A 21999-nucleotide genomic window follows, 5' to 3' on the forward strand; every position below is an offset into this window, starting at 1 on the left:
GTAGTGTTAGAGCCTTGGGCGCACTGTAAAACTGGCTGTAGCCCCTACAGCCCCTGGGGGTGGGCCAGAGAGAATACTGGGCATCAGGTGCAGTTCTCGGTTCCCGGCCCCTTGTTTCCGGCCCTTCCACTCCGCACTCCCAGATGCGGCCTGGCCTCGCAGCAGGGGCGCCGCGTGCCACCTGCGTGAGGCCGGTGCCTGGATGGTGGTGCCATTCGAACCACAGGCGTTTGGAAAGGAAAAGACGCCAGGGCCAGACCTTCATAACATCGATTTACTGGCTAAGCAAGAGACTCTGAATTGATGACGTGGACACTGATTTCATCCATTTGTTGGCATTGTCCAAAATATGGTTTTATTCTTTAATGGAAAAAGCCATTAATACTCAAATGAAGAATCACCTTAAAAAACTGACATAAGAGCCTCCAGGAACACCCAAGCAGCAGTCAGAGGGAGGGAAAAGTGTTTCAACAGCCCGTCCGTTTCCTTCAAAGCATTACTTGACAGAACACAGCCCAATCCACCAGCTACAATTCATAGAATTTTCCACTGTTTTCTTGAGATGCAGAAGTTCACCATCGCAGTGTTTTCAAATGACCAGTCAAGTGCTACTTCTTGGTGAAAAAGGCCACTGGTAGATGCATCTGATTGTAAAGGGTGTCCCTTCACTGCGGGAAACGTCTGCTCCCAAGACAAGGAAACTGCAGTCTCTGCCGAGCCGCTCACAGCTCGTCCCTCTCCAAGTCGTCCAGCTCCACGTCGCTGAGGTCAATGTCGTCTTCCACAGGAAGCTGCGAGACAGAAGACCACCGTGAGGCCCTGAAATGTGCTCTTACTGAAAGCCACTCAACTTGTCCTTCCAAGGGAGGGGGGGGGCAGAAGTGTAACAGAATAAATGCTCATTTCGAGTAAACAGATTCAAGGTTAAATGGTTACTCTGGGCAATAACCAGGAGAGCAACCCCATTACTGACATCCAGCCTTGTTGTCTGTTAAGAGTACCAGGTGCCATGCAGCGCTTACGAAGAGGACTTGGTTCACAAGCAGCAAAGACACACGGGGTCAGGAAGGTGGAAAGCGGGTGAAGAGGAGGGCCAGCCCCGAGTCCCGTGCCTGCAGCTCCGGTCCCCGTGCCGGGACTCACCTCGCCATCCTTGCCGTCCCAGGGCTCTCTGGTGCTGATGGTGGGGAAGGCCCCGCCTCCTACAGGTGCTGTGGATCCACGCCCGAAAGAGAGCTCCCTGCGGGGGGGAGAGCAGAACGAGCCCAGGCATTACAAGGGATGCTGGTGCAGATGCAGAAGCAACTGACGAACGAACGACGCGCCTGCTGCGCTTGAGAAGAGGCACTGCCCACCGTAACTCCCGCGAGATACCTTGTGAACAGTGTTATCTTTTTAATCAGGGACAACAAGATCACCAGGCATGAAATTCCTAAGGCCTCGGCACCAGGTAAAGCCGGTTACAGCCAATAATTTAAAAACAGCTAATGTACTTCACTAAAATACAAGTTAATTATGGAAAAGCCATCCAAGCCGGGAGGGCAAGAGCCAGCAGAGGCACTGGCGGGCGAGCACAGGAGCCGCGGGGGCGGCCGCCTCGCGCCGATCTGTGACGTGAGGGCACATCTGTCATAGCTCACGCGCGGGCCACGCTGTGAGCAGAGGGCTGTCTTGCCTTGAGCAGATGCTGACAGACAGCATTCCCTGGGAGAGACGCGGAGGCTGCCGCTGGCCTGGGAGCAGGCCTCTGGTGCAGGGTGCTTGGAACAGGACAGCTTCCTGTGTGTGGCTGGCACCAGTTATCAGCAGCACGGTGGGAAAACTGGGGATTACTGCTCCGCGTTTTTCACGGTGGATGCCACTGGTTCTTTGGACACTTAGCAACGTCTGGAAACATTTTTAATTGTCACAGCTCCGTGTGAGGGGTCTGCTGGCATCTAGTGGGTACAGGCCAGAGACGCTGCTAACACCCTACAACGCACAGGACAAATGACTACCTGGTCCAAAATGCCAAGAGCCAAGGCGGAGAAACCTCAAAGCTCATGTATCTGTCAGAAAACAGGATGAATGTGCTCTAAACACCCGCTTCCCTCCCATTCACAGAGCTGCTCATTAGTGTAACACAGCTCAGGATGCTGAGCCCCGGATGGACGGACGGGCGGAATAAAGAGGGGCTCAGCACAGGAACCAGACCTAGGGTCTGTGCTAATCACCATCACCATCATCATCATATCATCATCATCTAGAGCTAGAAGGGCTCCATTCACTAGGAAGGGGCACGGGCCAGTCCAAGCTGCGTCTACCGTGGGAAACAAACCCTGGCGAACAATAAAGAGGAGCCAGTGGCCCTCCGTCTCACTAACCGGGTGTTCGCTGCCTCTGAACATCGGCCTCTTCCTCCACAAAAAGCCGAGATGCGCCTACTGTTGGATATTCAGTGGGTGGGGATGGTGCTCAAAATAAACAAACCCAGCCTACCTAACGTCAGCAGCGAGAGCAAACAGGAAGATGGGGGAAGGATGCCAAACCACCGTTAAAGAGCAAGATTCGGTGGGAACTGTGCCTTCAGGGCAGGGTTCAATTGCCTGCAAAGTTTGTCCTCCCCTTGGCCACCATCTTCTTCAAACTGAACAGCCAGGGGCTGATAACAGAGGCAAGTCCTTTTGTCACTCTGGGTGCGCAATGCAGTTACATACGGGTATTTCTGGCTACTACTCCAAGAGGAACACAATATGATATTTTCAAGGAAAGACGCAGGAATCACTAATGTTGTCTGGGGCTGACGACTGATGCCACTGCACTGAGACACTGTGAAAACTTCTCCGGGTTGTCTGACAAACTGCACAGAGGACGATGTCTTTTTCTCGTTGGTTTTCTGACGGCCAGACTGCGGCAGGCCTGCGGGGTCTGAGGATGGCACCGGCAGACGCTGCCCCAGCTCTCCGTCCGCTGGCCACCATGCTCTGCACACGCGGTCTTCTCGGGGCACAAGACTCACGTGCAGCTAGAATCAAGCACGCTGACATGCGCTCACTCCCATGTACCTCTCTCGGCTGGCAGCCGGGTGGGTTGTGACGGTCCCCGCTACCCCAAGGCAGGAAGTGGGGGAACCAAGTAACAGTCTCCACCATGCTGCTGTTTCCTAGACCTTTTCCACGAAGCACTTACCTTCCCTGTGTTAAAACAAAAGGTAAGAGGAAAACGGGCTGAAAACACAAGTGAATGAAATCAGAGCTGGCGCAGAGCCTGCATTTTCAGTGAGGCCAAAGGTGCAGGCTCATCGCTGCCTCTCACTCTCGTGCGCCTTCTGAACGTTTCTGACCCTGGAACGAGCGGCTGAAAAGGACGAAGCACGTTTTATAAATAGCCGTCCTGTCAATGTGCCGTGCGCTGTCAAACAGGAAGCTTCCCAGCGGCAGGGAAAGTCCTTCCCAATGGACACCGTTCCGGAGACGAGAATGCAGCCATTTTTTCAGGCTTGGGAGCAGTAAGTAGACAAGATTCTGTGTAAGACGTTCGGCCCGTGGAACTCAGTACCGGAGAAGAGGCACTGATTAAACTGCCGCACAGCTGAGGAAGGCACAGGGTCGGCGCCCCGTGTCTGCCTGAAAGGCGATTCGGTCCGGTTTAGGGGAGCTGAAGAGCAAGGCAGCCCGGAGCGCGGGAGGCTGGGTTCCGAGCCCGAGAACCTAGCAGGCCGCTGCCCGCTGCTGGCATCACGCAGGCAGGTGCACACATCGTCTGGTAACTACGCTCGAGAGCCAATGCCCGGAAATGAAAACCATGTCACCTGAGTCGGGGGCACGGAGCGTGCCCGGTGGGAGTGGGAGAGACAGGGCTGCTTCTTGCCCGTGGGACTTATACGAGAGTCAGGAAGAGCCCAGTGCCAATGGAACAGAATGAGCAGGGGACCTGAGAACAGGGAAGTACTAGCATCACTCACTACCTCAGAAGGCGTCCATGAAAAGGACACCAGGGCGCAGGATGACGACGTAAAAGCTCCAAATTTATAAACATCTACTTCTCCAGAATGTCAAACGCAAAGTAATTCCATTTTTCGCCTGGTCTATAGAAACCTAGTTTCGAACACCAAACCATAGCAGAACCGAACAGAACAAAAACAACTCAGAAGAGGACAAAGAAAATCAGGTCACCTGAGAAACTCGTTAATGCCCTGCTCGCTGAAAGACCCCTTCAGCAGCGCGAACTTCATCTTGCGCGCGTTGACGGCCGCCATGGCGGGGTAGCCGAACCCTCCGATCCCCAGCGCGCTCTCAAGCTCTGGCTGGGCTCCGGCCTCTGTCCACAGCCACCTAGAGAGATGGATGGTTTTTCAGGGCAAAGATCTCTCTCAGATTAGAATCCAGCTAGTAGATCTTAATTAAATAGAAGATTACACTTCAAATATTCTATGGAATGAAATGACTGTAGAAATAAATAAAAAGGTTGAGTTTTTAAAAATAATGTCTTCTCAATCTGCTCTTCTGTCACTACAGGTCCCCTCCCATGTTCCCTAAACTCTAACCCAGAAGTCCCCCCACCCTACCTCCAGAGCCTCGTCCCCTAAGCCTCATGAATCTTCTTTGTTACCAGTATCACTTAGGTTATTACATATGGTCTTTAAAAAGTGTAATAACTTCTTCTTGAAGTTACAGATATGTCGTCATTATGCCCTATAAAAACGCTCAACTAAAGGTAAGTGGCAGGAAGATAGAGGCACACTTTGTTTAAAAATTTGCCCAGATCTGGCGATCACTCAGGAGAGTAAGAAACAGCTGTTTCTTCTTTATCTACCCTTCAGGGCCATACCAGAATTCAGCTATGTTACTAATGAGCTTTTGCTCGCTGGCCTGGGACCCCAACTGCCATTTAAACTACAAAGCCTGTGAGAAAAAGTTGCTGTGGTACAAATAAGCGCCTTACAAATAAGAGACACGCGTTACTTCTTTTCTCCCTAAATGGTACAAACATAGGAACACATCTACCAGGAAACACAGGGAACCAGACACGTCGAAGAAGCACTAAACTTTCCTACCCAGATGATACTGCATATTAAGCTCAATAACTTACCCCCACATTTTCTTTTTGTACTTGTCTGCCAATTTCAGAAGAACTTCCAAGTAAGAATTTCTGCCTGCAGCCCCTGATTTAAACACACAAAATTTTAAAGATAAAAATACAGGCGTCTGTAACACGAATGGATTTAGCACGTGTCCTCAGGGCAGGCAGCACGGAAACAACAGGGAGTTTCTGTTCACCGTACCCGTGTCAAGAATGTGGGGCAGGACAGCCACGACGCAGAGCTGGTGCTCCTCACACGTCTTCTTGGCGACGTCCTCACTGATGACCTGCGGGGCCCGGAAGACAAGGGGCGGAGAGCAAAGACTCAGCACCAGCACTTCCAATAATGAGCAAAGCCAGAGACGGAGTCCAGAAGCACCGCCAATGAAGCTCTGCCCGAGGTTTCCGCTATTGACCCCAAGGCCACCTACCAGGGGTGGCGGGGGAGCTTGTACTCATGGCCCCTGGACTCAGAAGCCGGGCACAGCCGGGCTCTGACACTTATCGTTTGAATACGTACACAGACACATTCATACGCATCATATATTTACTGTATATGAATCTGAGGCTTGCTGCACCTCAGTTTCTGCGCATATAAAATGCAGATTAGAAGTAGTATTACCTCTAAGTGCTCCCGTGAGAACTGAGAAAAATCGACAGAAAAGCACCAGAACAGAGCCTATTCCATGGTCAGGTGTTCAATAAATGTTAGCTATGATTCTGAGAAGAAGAAATGAAAGACCCATTCTATTTTTAAGGAACTTAGGTACACCTCTCGCAGGGCAATTATTTTAGTGCTGAAGTTATGGAAAGTAGCCATTAATCAGCCAGGAGCTGCCCCCTTGAAAGTACAGAAACACTTTTCAGAACGTTTCAAAGGAGCAGGCAAAGCGCCTCAGCTGAAAGGACAGAGTGTCCTTGCCGCTTTGCCCCTCCTGCCCCCCACGGGATGAGGCCTCCTCGCTGCGTGACCGTGACCGAGCCTTTACCTCCAGAAGCTCGGGGGGCGGGGCATTATCAGAAAACAGATCGAGGGCCCGGGAGACGATGTCGGATCTGGTCCGGCCCCCGTCATAGTCCACAGGAGACTCGCCTTTCTGAAATATCTTGATTGTAGGAAATCCCCTAATCTATTAAAATCAAATTGACATTTAATAAGAAATAAGGTAGTCTTTATGGTTTCTAAAACCACCGTCTCCGTAACTTAATGTAATAAAAAGATGCCCAGCCTGCACCGACGGCCAAGCGGTGTCCCCAGGCCTGCTAGTCTGGGGGGTAACGGGACCGCCATGCGCGGCCAAGTCTTACCCAAACCCTGGGTCTGCACTTAATGCACCGGCTCTAGAACAGATGAACTAACTGCAAAGCCCCATGACCACCTTGCAAAAGCTTGGGAAAGCTAAAGGCTCACACTAAGCACACAGAAGCAGTGAAATACTGGAAAAAACCCAACAGGTCCCGACTTCCAGACTTCTTGGGGATAACAGTGAAGTGACTTAAAAGGCCCCGCACCGTCCGTGCACCTCGGGGAAGCCCGGTGTGCCAGGTGACACAGCAGCGGAAAGGTGCGCGTCTCAGCGGGAGCGGCACACTCACCCCGTAGCGGCTGGCCAGCCCCTGATTGGCCGTGGCGTCCACGGCCGCCAGCTTCACTTTGCCTTTCGTTTGCTCTTTCACCTCCGTGGCGGCAGCGGCCCACTCCGGCTCCAGGCTACAAAAAAGACATCTTAACTCTCAGCGCAAACACCTCCCCTGATGTGTGTGTTGCTGCTCGCCCGGCCACGTCACCCTTGGAAACCGCTTTCCGTGCGGCTTCGTGGAGACAGGACGCTGCCTTCCCCTCTGCCTCCCGGTCCTTCCCTTGTCGCTCCCCCCAACTTCGGGTGCCAGCTCCCTGTTAAGCTCTGAAGCTGAGCGCGGACACTGTGCCCGAACACCAATGCCGACCACTTGCTTAGAGTCGCGGATTTTCGGGAGGAGATGCCGGTTGTATCTATGATCTGGTTCCGCTCTTTCACAGGGAGCGGCACACGCTCACGTACAGGTGGGATCTTACCCAAGTACCAGGCAAGCTCCCAGACAGAGAGGACCCGTTGGTGGTTGCCCCAGGCAGGGGCGGGGTGGGCGGAACGGGTGAGGAGGGTCAAAGACAGAAAACAAAGGGAAACCCCAGAGCCAGGTGACTGCATGACAGCCCTGTGGCTTCACAAGGACTTGGTCAGAAGCGCTTACTTTTTGCAGTGCCCACACCAAGGAGCGTAAAATTCAACCATCCACACGTCTGCACTGTCCAGGACGTTCTCATCAAAGCTGTCGTCTGTCAGCTCGATCACGTCTTTCTTACTTGACCCTTCACCTCGGCCCTGTGAACGTGACATGAAACATTACACAGGGTTCCTGCGCTAAATACACCCGTCACAAAACCCGCCTCTTCAGTTAACAAAGTTCTCGGGTTTTCCTTTCAGGTGGAAACTACTTTACTCAGATCAGGGACATTGTGTAATACTATTATTTTTGCTTGGTAAACAATATGTACTTTCGAGCAATTACCAGTACATTCAGTATAACAGGTAACAGGTGTCTAAATTCTGCCACTTGCTGTTTTTAAGAGAAACATCAGCACGACTCAGAGAATCACATTAACAACACTGTTCTCATTAAGGCTCGCGCGCAGCTGCCGGTCCTCCCAGGGCGCTGTACACCGCTATGCTCACTGACAGCGACATTTAGCGCGTTTCTTTGTTCAAACACTTTTCTCCAGTGCTAACCCTAAGAAACAGTCAGGGTTGCTCCCTTGCTTCCTGCTGCCGGGGCCCAAAGGCACGGAGTGAGGGGAAGCAGCTACGCTCGTGAAATGTCTACGCTGGAAATAAAAGGCAAGAGCATGAAATCTCTGGGTACACGCCCAGTCTGTACAAAGCAGCTCGTTTTACTGGTCTCCTAAAAGGGCAAAGGGCCATTTTATCTGTGTTGGTCAGTAAGAATCCAGTGTCTTTTCCCAAGATCATAAGCATATGTCACGGTTAACTGTCACATTTTATAGAAGGGCATCTACAACAGCAACCCACAGAGCAGGAGCTTCCTTCCCTTCTCCCCTACGCGTTTATGTAGAATTCCCCATGGACTCTGGGCTCACTGACACAGACACGGGCCGAGTGTATCCACATTTCACCTGCTCGCCCAAAGCCAGTCTGGAGCGGAGCTGGCCCCTCTCCCCACTCTGTAACCACGTGAGAAGGGGGCCCGGAGCGGCCCCTGCAGCCCGGACTCTTCTGTTTCAGCCCAGGCCGAGGATGCCCCTCTGGGTCTGGTCCTTGGCCTGCGGTTGGCCAGATGCCCTGGGACTGACTGGCGATGGTGACGGTGACTCCAAGGAAGCCAAATGAGCAGGCTGGGGGCTGCTTCCCTCTGGGGTCAGTTGACTCAGCCTCCTATTATCTTTTAATGGAAAGTTCACCCATTTACAATATTAAAAAAAAAAACACAAACCTATCTTCTACAAGGGGTCCACTCTCAGGCTTCAAAATCATCACCCAGTAAAAACGGACACGATGGGGCCTCACCTGCTTTCCAGAGCTGTATCCGCCACCCCGCCCTGCAAGGCGGTCCTTGACGAGCTGGCGCACAGCACTGAGGGCGGCATCTACGATGGCCTCGGCAGTTCTGCCACCTGCAGGAGGACAAGGACAGCGACCCGCACGGTGGAGGGTGTGCCTGGGCTCCGCAGCCAGGGCTCAACAATGACAACAGCCTTGGGGACTTTGCCAAACGCTACACGCTCAAGAACCCAGGGGCCCGGGAACAGACTCAGAAGTATAAGGATAGTATTACGTGCCACAAGGTGATCGTCAGAGTTCTACCACACCTTTCTTTCCTTTTATAAAGACTTTTCCAGTCAAACACCCTGGGAGGAGATAAAGACCGAGAACACCTCAGACCTGGCCTAAGAAAGCCAGCATAGCCACACTCAGAGTGCGCGGCCCAGCTGGTGGCACAACCCCGCCGGAGCGCAGAGTGGAGCCTGAACCAGGCTGGCGCCTTCCCGACAGCAGGCCCTCCCACCTGGCCCGCCCTGGAAATAGACCAAGTCAAGAAATACACAAGGCTTTTCTCACTCCGGACCGAGGGTCAGGAAATTCATACTTTATTTACCCAAACAGGCAGCAAGCCAAATGCAACCATAATCTAAACAGTCATTTTGCAAGTTAGCAAAACAAATTATTATTCTGAAGCAGAAAAGCAGATGTTTATTCAGAAAAATGAAACTGAGCATTTGTGAAACCCCAGAGCTGGGAGTCTAGAAGAACGGGTATCCTGCAGCCCCAGCGTGGTGACGTACCAACCGCACTGTGTTTAGCAAGTCACATGCTTACACGCATGGTTTCAGTGATAAGAGGTTTTCACATGCCCTGTCTACACAAAAGAGGGTCCAGAGAGTTAAGTATTCTGTTGGGTTGGCTGAAAAGTCTGTTTAGTTTTTTCCGTAAAATAAAAGACACATTTTTCATTTTTACCAATAGCTTTACTGATTTGGATATTTTGGGTACGTCAGCTGTCTCCTGCTATTGGCTTCTAGTGGGCAGAGGCCAGGGGGCTGCTAAACACCTTCCAATGCATAAGGCAGCCCCACAGCAGAGAATTATTTGGCCAAAATGTCAATAGTACCAAGAAACGCTGCAAACCACCTTTGACATTCAATTAGTCACAGCACCTTCTCCACACACTGCACAAATCCTTTTTTGTGTTTCAGCTGCATTCTTGCCTTTCTAGAAATAATAAAGCATAATACGCCAAAAATGTTCCATCTCTTCTTCCATCTTTAATATGAAAATGACCACACAAAAGTTCACCAACTTTGAAAAAAATTTTTTAATGCACGCTGATATGACAGCTGTCACAATACAATCTAACAAAATTGTTTTGAATGAAGTTAAAGGCAACTAAGCACTACTACAGCCACTGTACGGAAAAACCAAATGAACTTTTTGGCCGCCCCAGAACCCAGTAAGGAAGCCAGTGTGTGACGAGGCCAGCGGTCACCCCGTCCTCGCTCTCAGGACCCTGCACTGCCCTCACGTCCCTCCTCCTGAGCATGTTCTCTCCGTGGGCTGGACACAGTACAGACCACCGAGTATAGAGAGTGCAGTGACATTGTTTCTGGGGCACGGATTCTCCTCCCTCCAGCCCACAAACCGGGTTTTCTCACAGAAAGCAAAACCGAAGATGTCTGACTTACATGACCCAGGTAATGAAATCTCTAAAAAATGTACCAAATGAGCCATAATTAGGGCTTAAATACATCACACTCAATACTTTTTATTGGGACCACGAACACGGTGCAGCCCAGCAATTCCGATGGTCTTAGATACGACAACCTGTGTGTGAGATCTCACGGGAAATAAGAGGGCGATTCTATAAAGGGACACACGGGGCACCTGACGGAACAGTTAGCTCTGAGAGCCTGGAGCCAGAGTTCTCTCTTCAGCTGCCTCAGCGACTAGGAGCAGACGCTCAGGATCTACTTATCTGCACACTAGGGAGCTCTGCAGTGCTTATCAGTGGTTTGGGAGACTAAGTGACAGCTTTAATACCACGTGTTTACAAGGCACGGAGACTCATGGGTGAAACGCTCCACCGTAACATCCACACAGTTTACACTGACTTTCAGGTTACGGGCCTTCTCTTGGCCACACTGCTACGCTAGACCTTTCCCCACAGTAGAGGGCAGAGAGATCACAGCAAGAAAACGCAGGTAAATCTTCACTCAGTATTAAGTAACTGCAAAGCACTAAACAGCTAGTAAACCGTATTTAACCATCAGAACAACTCAGAAGAGGTGGGGCCCGCTCTGTGCCCTTACGGCGCTACAGAGCTGGAAGTGCGCTGAAGCTGGGAAACTTGCAGGTGGCAGGGCTAACAGCTAGAGAACCCTAGTTTCCTGGTTTTCTCCCATTTTCTGCCCTGCGTGCTCCAGTGAAAACCCCAACCAGGGAAGTAGTCAGCAAAGTCCTTACCCTGATAATCTTCTGGCCTGTTTTTGTTGGATCCAAAAATCTTGATGGTAGGGAATCCCTGCACCCCATACTGGCCTCCAAGGGACTGGTGTTTATCTGCGTCAACTGCACCCACTTTTACAACACCCTGTGGAAACAGGAGAGAATTACCCATTTTTCTTTCAACCCGAGCAGAGTCCGCAAGAACCTATCATCTGATTCATGTCAACTCAGAGTCAAGATGAGGAAGGTCAGGGCTACGTTTCCAAACAGGGTGAGGGAGGGCCTGGCCTGGGAAAGCGGGCCCAAGGGGAACGATGGGGAAGACACAGGTTAGCCCAGAAGCAGGACTGGCACAAACACACAACACAAAAAATTGAAATTGACATTATACCTTTGCTCCCTACATGATTCGGACACCAAAACAAGGGTTTTGGGCTCCAATATGCAAATTAGCTTATTACACAGTAAGTCACTTGCATAAACCGAAACATACACAAGTTATGTGGGCGCCTCGGAAACTTACTTTTAATGCAGTTGCTACTCTCTTCCATTCTGGTGTTAACCTTTGGCAGTGGCCACACCTTTAAGGGGATAAAAACACAAATAAAGTGACAGTTAAAAAAGTCTTCGATCCCCAACTCAAGAATCACCTCCCAGGACTCTGCTGGGTGACACACAGGGGCCGGGGCCGGCAAGGAGTACAAGCAGCAGTAAAACATGAACCTGAAGAAACTCACTATTGCATGACTTTATTACAATCCTTCTTCCTCTTGTAATTTAAAAGTGTTCCCAAATTACTGCTCGATTACATTATGTGCAAAGAGTTCAAACAAACCCTACCACTCCTAACTCGAGGCTGGAGCCTGAGCTTCAGCCTGACCTGGTCAAGGGCGCCCCAACGCGGGGCTCGAGCTGAGTGGCTGGGCAAAATGCAGGCTACTGGGCCCCAAGAAACCCGAGCTCCTCCAGAAGGGGTTCAGGAACCTGTATTTTAATAAATTCTGCTAGTGGTTCGTTCTTAAACCTATCAAGGTTTGAGAGTCTCTGATCTAGTCCAACCTTCCGAAGCCGAAATGGCCACAAGCCGTGGCTCCCACAGAGCTCGTGGACCTCACACTGCACCCGCCATCCCAAGTCAGTGACCCTACACGTGGGAAGCACAGGGCACCACGAGGCGGTGCTAACAGAGCAAGAGAGAGAAGAGACAAGATCACGAGGAGAAACCTTCATCTTTTAGGACCAGCGTTTGAAGATGTGGTGAACTACAACAGAGCTAGGAGGGGGCTTTTTAGAAGTGACACACACGCCGCCTGTCCGGTGGGTACCACTGCAGGCAGCTAGACCGCTCACTCTCACTGACTTAAATGCTCACCATATGAAGATACCATGGCTAGCTTATCCACGGGAGAGCTGGTTTTCTCCTTCTGTAAACAAAGTTAATCCCCTTCTCATCAGCTCGCTGAGGACCTAATGATCAATGCGATGGGCCCACACCACGAGGGCAGGCAGTCTCCGCACTGGACTTCGCGTCCCCAGCATGACCGTGAAGGCAGATGACAGAACAGAGCTGAGACGCCAGGAAACCTTCCCTGTGTCACCTGCTCACTCTGTGACAGGCCCAGGCCCCACATTCCCAGTCCCCACAGAATATCAGCTATTTTACAGGGCCTTTCAAGGAAATGTCATGAAAGCCTGTTTCTACATGTTCGTCTGTAGTATGTTTTGGTGTTTAGGTGAGCTCCTGAGAAGTCCAGGAGTCAAAATTGTACAGACCTTTGTGCCTCTTTAGTTTACTATATGAAGGAAAGATGAAAATCAGAGGTTGTCCGAGTATATATCTCCTTCAATTTCAATGTTAAGCAATGAAAAGCCTTATCAAAATGCCACATAAATACAGATACAGCTTACCCTCTGACCCAAGGGTTCCTCACGTGAGGCCCACAGAACTCCCGCACCGAAGGACTGTGAATACAAATCTAAGGGCTCTGTGAACTTTGATAGCGGCCTGTCACCACCCCCCCCATCTATTTTTACCAGCCTGTAATCAAAATTTAGGACTTCCTTCAATTATGAACAGTAACAACATACAGTGATCCCTCACTTACCACGGTGTTACGTTCTAGACCCCACCTGGGACAGGTGAAGATCCGCAAAGTAGGCACCTTACATTTATTTAGTATTTACTGCACAGGACTGCAAAATCCCGCGATATAGTGAAAAACCCACGATAAATAATTAAATGTAATAGCTTTAAAAACCCCGCGATACGGCGAGGCTGCGACAAGCGACCCGCGATACGGAGAGGGCCCGCTGTGCCGCGGCTGGTCAGCACCCAGCTATCTCCCTACCACCGCCCCAGAGCCACGCGCCCCCACGCACACCACCGTGGCTCATCGCTGCCTGGGCCCCGGGAGCCAGCTGCTAGATCTGCTGCTGGGCCCTGCCTTCACTGTCCTAGTGAAGCGGGACTACGTAACCATGTAACAATGTATTTTCATATTTTAATTACGATAATATTGTAGGTTTCCTCTGAGATCCTGTAAGCTTTACTTTCGCCAGGCTGCCAAAGCACAGGCACAGGCAGAGGTGAGAAGTGGCTGCTGTGACGGGACAGCCTCCCACCCGCAACGCCGCGAAGCACAAGTGTGCCCGTGGAGCAGTGATAAGTAACGAGGGGCTCCGGGTCCTGTCTCCTCGGTGATGCTGGCGGGTCCGTTTTGGAATGAGACACTAGTACACGGTAGCTCTCAGAAACAAGGTGAATAATAAAAAAGATCAAATTTGTAAAAATTGCATATAAAAACATTCAAAAATATAACCATCTGTACAATTACTATTTGTGCATTTACCAACACAAATGAACTAGCCCGTAGTGAATTCCCATTTGGATTTAACAACCAAAAAAACAAATAGGAGCTTTTCAAAAACTAAAAAAGGCATGAGGATGAACATTAGTCCCAATGTGGCAGCACCAACTTTTAAAGCAGAGGGTTTTGCCGTGATGTGCTACACAGAACACTAAGTGAAACATTTCACGAGGACTGATATTATGTTTCTAAAACTCGGCTGCACGGTCTCCCAAAGGAGAAATGAAGGCGATAAAATCAGGCACGCCTAACACGGCCCAGCAGGTAACAATGTGACTGGCGCCGGCCCCACGTGAGCTCCGAAGGCACAGCTCGCCCCTCCGAGGGCCCCCTGGGTCTCGGGTGCCCGCGCAGCTCATCTGCAGACGCGCGGGCCGGCGCGGGCTCCCGCGGGGCACTGTCCCCTGCTCCTCTGCAGCAGTGGCCACCTCGGGCACGTTTCGTACCGCTCCCACTGACCTGCCTCTGCACTTCCGCCTGCTGGGCTCCTGTCTTGTTTTCATCAAATGTTTTAACGACATGCTGCGTTCTGACTACACATAACTGTACACCATTAATTTCAATGGTAAGTACATCCTCGCCCCACAGGGGTTTTTCCAACACTGAATTTAAGGCAAGAGAAGTGCTGAATGAAACCCGACTTTCTCGTCACACGTTTCTGGAACCAACCCTCTCCAAGAAACAGAACCGAGTCGACCACTGGCTCTTCCCTTTTCTTGCCCAATGTTCTTTCTTCATAAATTGGCTTCCTGCCCATCACGATCCTACCGACCTCATCATAAGGATAAACTGCTTAAAATTACAAGGGTCTTTTTCTCTTTCCTCTTTCTTGGAACAATCAGCTACTCCCCCATTACGTTTCCCTGACTCAATCTCCACGGCCCTTAATAAACACGCTGCGGAGTCTCCCACTTCCCTTTACTTCTTTAGGTAAAGTAGGTAAACCAGATGGTCAAATAAAGTCACATTTTTATACAGTATTTTTCCTTTTCAAGTACCGTAAATGACTGACAATATTTTATCATACTTACCACGGAGCAAAGAATTCTACAAGCCACAAACTATTACTCTGAATAACTTCTTGGTTGAAATTCGATGGAGTTAATTCGATTACATCATCACTAGAGGAGTAGAGACCATTCGCTGTTAGAAAGAAGGTGCAGCTGACCAGACCTGGAAAAACAACCAAAGCAGACCATCAGCGGCAGGAAACCGGGCGACCAGCCTTCTTCAGCTGATCGAGGCCCTTCGTACAGCAGGACGGCCTGGGCCAGCCTAAGCCTGTGCCCCCTGCCGCTGTGGGAGCCCCTGGGATTTTACTCCCACGGAGGTAGTGCTGAGCAAGAAGGGAAGACAGTCCACGTGCTCATCTCTTGGGCTGCACTGGAAAGGTTTAAATGTTGTTCCCCGTGCCTTCATTCCCTACAGCCACCCTGTGAGGTAGTACGGTTATTGCCATTTAATGGGCAAGGACACTGAGAAGTGGGGAGGTTACACTTAGCTGCGACCTGGGCAATCCACACAGAATTTATTTCTTGTGTTATTGAGTTGCAATATTAGCACGTCATCTTTATTAAAGCTTTGTGAGTTTTTCTTTCATTACATTTATCGGGGTGACACTGGTTAACAGATTATACAGGGTTCAGGTACACAATTCTCCAACAAAGCTTTTTCTTTGTAGGGAAAAATAATTATTTGTCTCCCCCACTAGACTGAGACTCTCACAGGGTCTTAAGAACTCAAAAGTCTTTTGAATGGTAAATACTCTCAAAATTTCATCTCCTCCTTTAAGATTTATATATAATTTCATGTTTTCTAATTGTGTTGTTTCATACCTCCAGGACAATGCTAAATAATGGGATGTTCTTGAATTTTAGCAGAAATATTTTCCCATTTGCATGATGCTGGCTTTTGGGTTCAAATAGATAAACTGTTAGTAAAGAAATTTCTATTACTGTCTTTTCAGCATCTATGAGGATGACCAATTAAAGGATGATTTCCTCTAATCTGCTGATAACAAATTAGAAGTGAGATGACCCGTCTTCCAGGGCGGTGTGTGCGTCTCTGCCATCCTAGTCACATTCTCCTGGACTTACTTTATAAACAGAACGGGGAAGATTCCAAACGGAGCTTCTCCAAATAACCCCATGGCAGATTTCTTTTGGAAGGCGTGGACAGCAATGTTAGCCGTGCTACTGCAAAGCAGTCCACCTGACACTTACACAGGCTTTCAGTTTTCAAATCACTTCCAAACCCATCAGGTCCCTTGACTTTCCACAGCCTTGCTAACTAAAGGCAGGACGAGACCAAGGCCCATCTACAGCTATAAACTAAGTGGCAGAGCAGCAATCTGACTTGTTTCCAAGCTTTCCCATTAAACCACGCTGTCTCTTTAGTGTTCAAGATGAAAAGGTTGCCCTGCCAGGGGCATGAATAACAATCACACTGCTCAAGAACACTGCATGTGAACTGTAGAGATTGCCAATGCAGGAACCTGAAATAAAACCGGAGACGTCACTAGTGGTAATGTGAAGCCACTAATGGGTTATCGTGGGGTGGGGGTGGGGGTACAATCAGCTTTGCCTTCCAGAAGCAGCGGCTGCAGTGCGGGCAGTGGGTGCGGGATTATCGGGAGTGGTGTCACACACACCACGGGAAGATGGAATGGGCACGGTGACAAGTGCCATTGGGAGCTCAGGCAGCAAGACTGACAAAGCACACCGGATCTAATGACAGAGGCCAGTGGGGACCCCTGGCAGCTGTGGCAGAGCAGTGAAAACAAGCAGCAGAAGGTTGGACAGCAGGAGGGAACAAGGTGGTGAAAACAATCCAGGTAACTCTTTAAACAGGTTTCTTTGTAAAGAGCAGGAGAGCGCAAGCCGACGTGGGACAGAAGGGGGGTTTCTTTTTCAGGTTGGGAGCAAACTGAGCATGAGAGGGAGAAGTACGTGTGGTGGGAGAGGCTAATGCTCAGAGTCATGAAACAGAATCAAAAGCCCAGAGTCAGGAGGAGGGCAAGGACCCTCCAGTCTGTGACAGGATGACCCCCTCTTCCATTTTTCAGAGGGTTACATTCACTGATACTGGGGACACACACACACACACACACACACACACACACACACACACACAAACACAGATCGGTTGCCCTTGGTACTTGCCCTTCCTGGGTGACGGAACCCACAACCCAGGCATGTGCCCTGACAAGGAACCAAACCAGGGCCCTTCTGGTTTACAAGATGATGCTCCAACCAACTGAGCCACCCAGCCAGGGCTCCTCTTCCATTTCAAGAGGCGGGAAAGGTGAGTGTGGATGAAGATCAGGCCAACCAAAGCGCTCCCTCCATAACCGCTGTCCGTGTGGAGCCCGGCAGCCGTCAGCCGTATGGGGCCACCCCACCCTGAGCTAAGCTGGAGGCGTGAAAGCACACTGCACTCCGAGAACTTGGTAGGAAGAAAAACTAAACCATCTCATTACTATTTTTGATATTGATTACATGCTGAAATGGTATTCTATTCACATGGTTTTCTAGATATGCTGGGTAAACAAATATATATTAAAATAAATTTCACTCATTTCTTTTTGCCTTTTTCAATGTGGCTCCTAGGAAATTTTAAATTACATGAGTTCACATTACATTTCTACCGGATGGCGCTGCTCAATATCTTTTCATTGCTGCAGGAAAAGTTAAACAGAACTTGTATATTTAGTGAAGCAAGTAAGTTAAGAGCCTAAGCAAAGATAGTCTTAATTCTAAATAAACTTGAAAGAAAGACTGGTGCTGGAGAATCCTCTATGGAGAGCTACTTCATTTAAAGAAGTTTATCTTTTTTTTTCTTTTTTTTTGGTAAAACTTGATACACATTGACAGCCCCCTCTAGAACAAGCTATTCATATATCCATATTTTGGTGAATATTTTTACTGACATCTCCATACAACACTGGTCTAAAACTTTATCATTATATTATATAAACGGGAGCTTAATACACACACATATATATTCCCTCCTGTAACCTACTGTCACTCAAATAAGTTACAGACACTTTCTACATAAGTGACTATGGGCTTCTTACCCCCACATAACCGTTTTTAATGGCTCTATCATGCTGCCAATCCACTGACAGAATCTGATTGTCTCCCATCTTTCACTATTAACAGGCCAATGTTGAAAATGCTTATTACTCCCCCCAATGAATATGATTAGTTAAAATCTTAAAGGGGGTGCTGGGGATATAGCGAACATTTTGATACATTTATCTGTTGAACTATCCTCCAGAAACTGACATCTTAACTAAGAATAACACTTCTATGATGTTATGTGCCAGGTATTGTCCTAGATATTTAAAATGTATCAACTCATTTAAGAACTGTATGTGGCATTATGCACCATCAAGTTCATTTTTAGGCCAGAAAATGGGGACACCGAAAGGTAACTTACCCAGGCCACAGAGTTAGAAATGTAACTTGGTTATGCAGCCACACTGTTAACGGGAGGTCTGGAAGCTCCGGGGTATAATCCCAAGGAGGGCCATCAGGTACCTTGTTCCTCTCCTTCGTTCACCAGAACGGCAATAGGGAAGGCACAGTCCTCTCCAGGCTAAGTCACCAAAGGGGTGGCCCGTGATTTTTACCTGGGGAACTTGCTTCCTGTCCATACAAAGATGTCCTGACACTCACTAGGGCAGGGACTTGGGCTGCTGTTTTCCCTGGAAGTGAGTGGTGTGGGACTTCCGCCCTTACATTCTGCCTGCGTCTCCCAAGAGCCTCCCCTCCTTTAGGAAAGCGGCTGCCCAGCGGAACTGTCTTGCTGATAAAGCTTCAGACCTAAACTCCGTAAGAGGCAGTGTGACCTCGAAGGGTCAGAAGAAAACCAAGTATCTTAATCAGAAAACCAGACTCAAAGAGGGATAAATCCCAACAGCAAAACTGCAGCCCGCAAGGGCCCCACAAAAACCCTCGAGGAAACAGAAAGCCCCAGGCCCCCGTAAGATGATAAGGCAGGCAGGTGCTGGCCGACACTGTCCTGTTTCTAAACGACACGTCGCCGGCCGCTGCGGGATAACGAGCGCCCGGGGGCCCCGGAGCGACCCGGCGCCCGGAACCTGCGCAGCAGGTGGCCCTGCCGGCGCCGAGATGCTACGAACCCGCCCCGCGCCATCTCCGCCCCACACCTGCGAGCAAGAGCCCCCGGGCGCACGGCCGTCACCCCCAAAGCAAGGGGGCTCCCCCGGGGGCTCCCGACATGCGTTACAATGACGCGCTAACGGGCAGAGCCACAGCCGCGTTCAGAGCCCGGGCCGGACCCGCTCGCGGGCAACTCTCAGGCAGACTCCGCGTCCCCGCCCCCACGGCAAACATCTGTACGTGTGACCCGTCGGTGAGCCCGCGGCCGCTCAGACCGCCCCGCGGAGCACGGCCCGGGCGGTTAGGGGCCCCGCTCCCAGGCGCGCAGCCGGCGGCGGGGCGGGGCGGGGCGGGGTCCGGGGGTGCCCGAGCCGGCCGGGGCCCCCAGCTCCGCTCCCCGCAGTCTTTACGGGGGGCGCTGACATCATTCCGGAAAGCCCGGCCCAGGTCGGCTCTGCGAAGTGCCGTCCGCTGCCAGCGCTCCCGCCCGGGGCCCTGCGCCGCCCCGCTCCCTCCGGGCCCGGCTCCAGGCCGGGCTTTGATGCCTCGGCTTCTCTCGGAAGCGGGAGTTCCACAGAACGAGGGGCGGCAGCCGTGTGAGCAGTACGGCCCCCCGTGCGCACGCGAGCCCGGGGGCCCCTTCAGGTTGCACCCCAACACCCGCCCTCCGCCGGTGTCCGGCCAGGCTGGTCTCGGCGGCTCAGACGCGGCTCCCGGCCGCGCCCCTCCCCCGCCAGGAGCTCGGACCCGCGCTCGGGGGTGTCCCGGGAGGCCCCGGCGCCGCCTCGGGGCTTTCCTCACCTCGCCACGCTCGCGTACACGCTCCCCCCGGGGGCGCCCCCACCGCCCCGCACCTCCGCCCGAGGGCCCGCGAGCCCCCACCCCTGAGCGGGCCCGGCCGAGGCCACGCGCTCGCCCGCTGCCCTGGCTGCGGACCGCCGCGGGGGCTCGGGGCCTTCGAACCGCCCCCTCCCTCCCAGGACGACGAGGGTCGCGCCTACCGAGCAGCAGGCGAGCCATGCCGAGCGTCCGGGCCGCCGCGCTGTCCGCCGCCGCCTCAGCTCTGCGCGCCGCGCCCCCACCGCCCCACGTCCCGCCCTCGGTCCCTGCGAGGCCGGTGCCTGGAGGCGAGGCGGGGGCGGGCCGGAAAAAAGAAAAAAACGCTCGCCAAGCCGTGGCCGCGGCCCATTGGTTCCTGAAGGCTTCGCTCGTCCGCAGAGCCAATGAACGGTGGCCGGGTAGACGTTACCGGTTTGGTTTTTTTTGATGGGGGCGGGGCGAGCGGCGGAAGGAGGGACTTGCTGGGGGCGGGACTGCCCAGCCGCTGCTTCCCGGGCGGCCCTCTGCCCACGCGGGTCCCTCCCGAGCCCTCGTCCACCCTGGGCCTCCCCGCCGCTTACCCCCTGTCCCCCGGGAGGATAACTTGCTTTGGGCCCTCGGCGCACCGAGGACCTTACTAAGGGGTGTTCATTGGTCGTGTCTCCGGCCGGGTCGGCGGCCCGTCGCTGAGCACGTGCTGTATGGGGCACAAGTCGCCAAGTATTTATTTTGCTCAGTTACTTTACGAGTTGCCCTGCCCCGGGTGGGGCCCTGGAAGCGCCCTCGCGCGGCCTTCCGTCTTGTCAGATGTGCCGGAGTAAAACACGTGGAGTGTAACAGGCCGAGACGCAGGTGTCTGTCCGCCCGGATTTCCCCTCCCGGGCTCGGCGCAGACCTGGGCCTGTGCTCTGCGTTCGCAGTGGTGTCTTTCCCTGTGTTGCCTGATACGTGATGGAGCTCTGACTCCGGCCAGAACGCTTACGAGGACAGTGGGGCCCGGGAATGGTAGTGACCGGTCGCGGGGGCACTAGATCCGAGTCTGGAAGGTTTGCTGGACAAGCCGGAGAATGTCATTCCAGGCAGAGGGACCCAAGGGACTAAAGAAGGCACAGGCAGGGGAACCGACGCCGGGAAGAGGAAGCCGGCAGCCGGCGCTCCCTTCTGCGGGGATGCTGGGGGCTGGTGACACGGTGACACATTCAGATGGTCGTATGGGGGTCCCTGAGTTTTGATTCTCTTAAAGATCTCTTTATTGATGCTGTTGAAAAAGCTAAGATTTGGTGTGTTGGGGTAGTTAATGGTGGCCCCTAAAAACAAACGACCCTAAAATCTCATCGGCTTATACCAGAAAGGGTTGTTTCTTGCTCTCATTGGGAGTGGCTTTTCAGGTGGTGACCCAGGGACTCTGGCTCCTCTGCCTTACAAGGCCACCATCTTCTAAAACACGCGTTCTGACCCATCGTGGGAGGTACCGTCCCCACGGAGGCAAAACTGGCTCTTGGAGGGGAGGGGATGAAAAAACCTTAGATATTACAAGGGCTACAGTACATAAACACATACACAGTACGTCTGTGTTTTTCACATTTCATGGGAGAGAGGAAATTAGGAAAATAAGCGTCTAAAAAGGCTCCTTAGGAGCATGATAATGGGGGAAAAAAAGGCTGAGAAACACTGTTCTAGAATAGGGCTGTTCAACAGACATTTTGAACATACGAAATTAAAAAAAATTCTAGTGGCCACATTAAAAAAGTAAAAGATTGCGTTGGCTGGTGTGGCTCAGTGGATTGAGTGCCAGCCTGCGAACCAAAAGGTCGCCGGTTCGATTCCCAGTCAGGGCACAGGCCTGGGTTGCGGGCCAGGTCCCCGGTTGGGGGCACCTGAGAGGCAACCACACATTGATGTTTCTCCCCCTCCCTGTTTCCCTCCCTTCCCCTCTCTCTTAAAATAAATGAGTAACATCTTTTTTAAAAAGTAAAAGATTAATTTTAATAATATAGTTTAACCCAAGATATCCCCAATGTTATCATTGTACCGTGTAATCCTGTAAAAATGATTGATGACCTATTTTACATTCTTCTTTTCCTATTAAGCCTTTGAAACCCAGTGTATATTTTACACTTATAGCACATC

The 21999-nt window shown here is 51.5% G+C and overlaps 1 protein-coding gene across 1 annotated transcript; it reads right to left on the reverse strand.

Annotated features, from left to right (window-relative positions):
- Nucleotides 1-319: 319 nt before the first annotated feature.
- Nucleotides 320-20161, reverse strand: PDIA6 (protein disulfide isomerase family A member 6). Its single transcript, XM_090280911.1, has 13 exons — nucleotides 20052-20161; nucleotides 14956-15097; nucleotides 11581-11638; nucleotides 11076-11202; nucleotides 8625-8731; nucleotides 7294-7424; nucleotides 6658-6772; nucleotides 6051-6191; nucleotides 5264-5348; nucleotides 5071-5143; nucleotides 4155-4313; nucleotides 1144-1240; nucleotides 320-791 (listed from the first exon to the last, which is right to left on the reverse strand). The coding sequence occupies exons 1-13, from the start codon at nucleotides 20068-20070 to the stop codon at nucleotides 723-725; spliced, it is 1323 nt and encodes a 440-aa protein (XP_090137037.1). The 5' UTR covers nucleotides 20071-20161; the 3' UTR covers nucleotides 320-722.
- Nucleotides 20162-21999: the final 1838 nt, after the last annotated feature.

This window comes from Furipterus horrens, unplaced genomic scaffold (genome assembly GCF_987537825.1).
Source record: "Furipterus horrens unplaced genomic scaffold, mFurHor1.1.pri manual_scaffold_6, whole genome shotgun sequence".
NCBI lineage: Eukaryota > Metazoa > Chordata > Mammalia > Chiroptera > Furipteridae > Furipterus > Furipterus horrens.

Coding starts and splice junctions, on each gene's coding strand:
- PDIA6 (XM_090280911.1), bottom strand. Junction 11,203..11,580: donor GAGTAGCAACTGCATTAAAA/GTAAGTTTCCGA, acceptor CTGTTTCCACAG/GGTGTTGTAAAAGTGGGTGC. Junction 6,773..7,293: donor TGGTGTGGGCACTGCAAAAA/GTAAGCGCTTCT, acceptor TCTTTTTTGTAG/CCTGGAGCCGGAGTGGGCCG.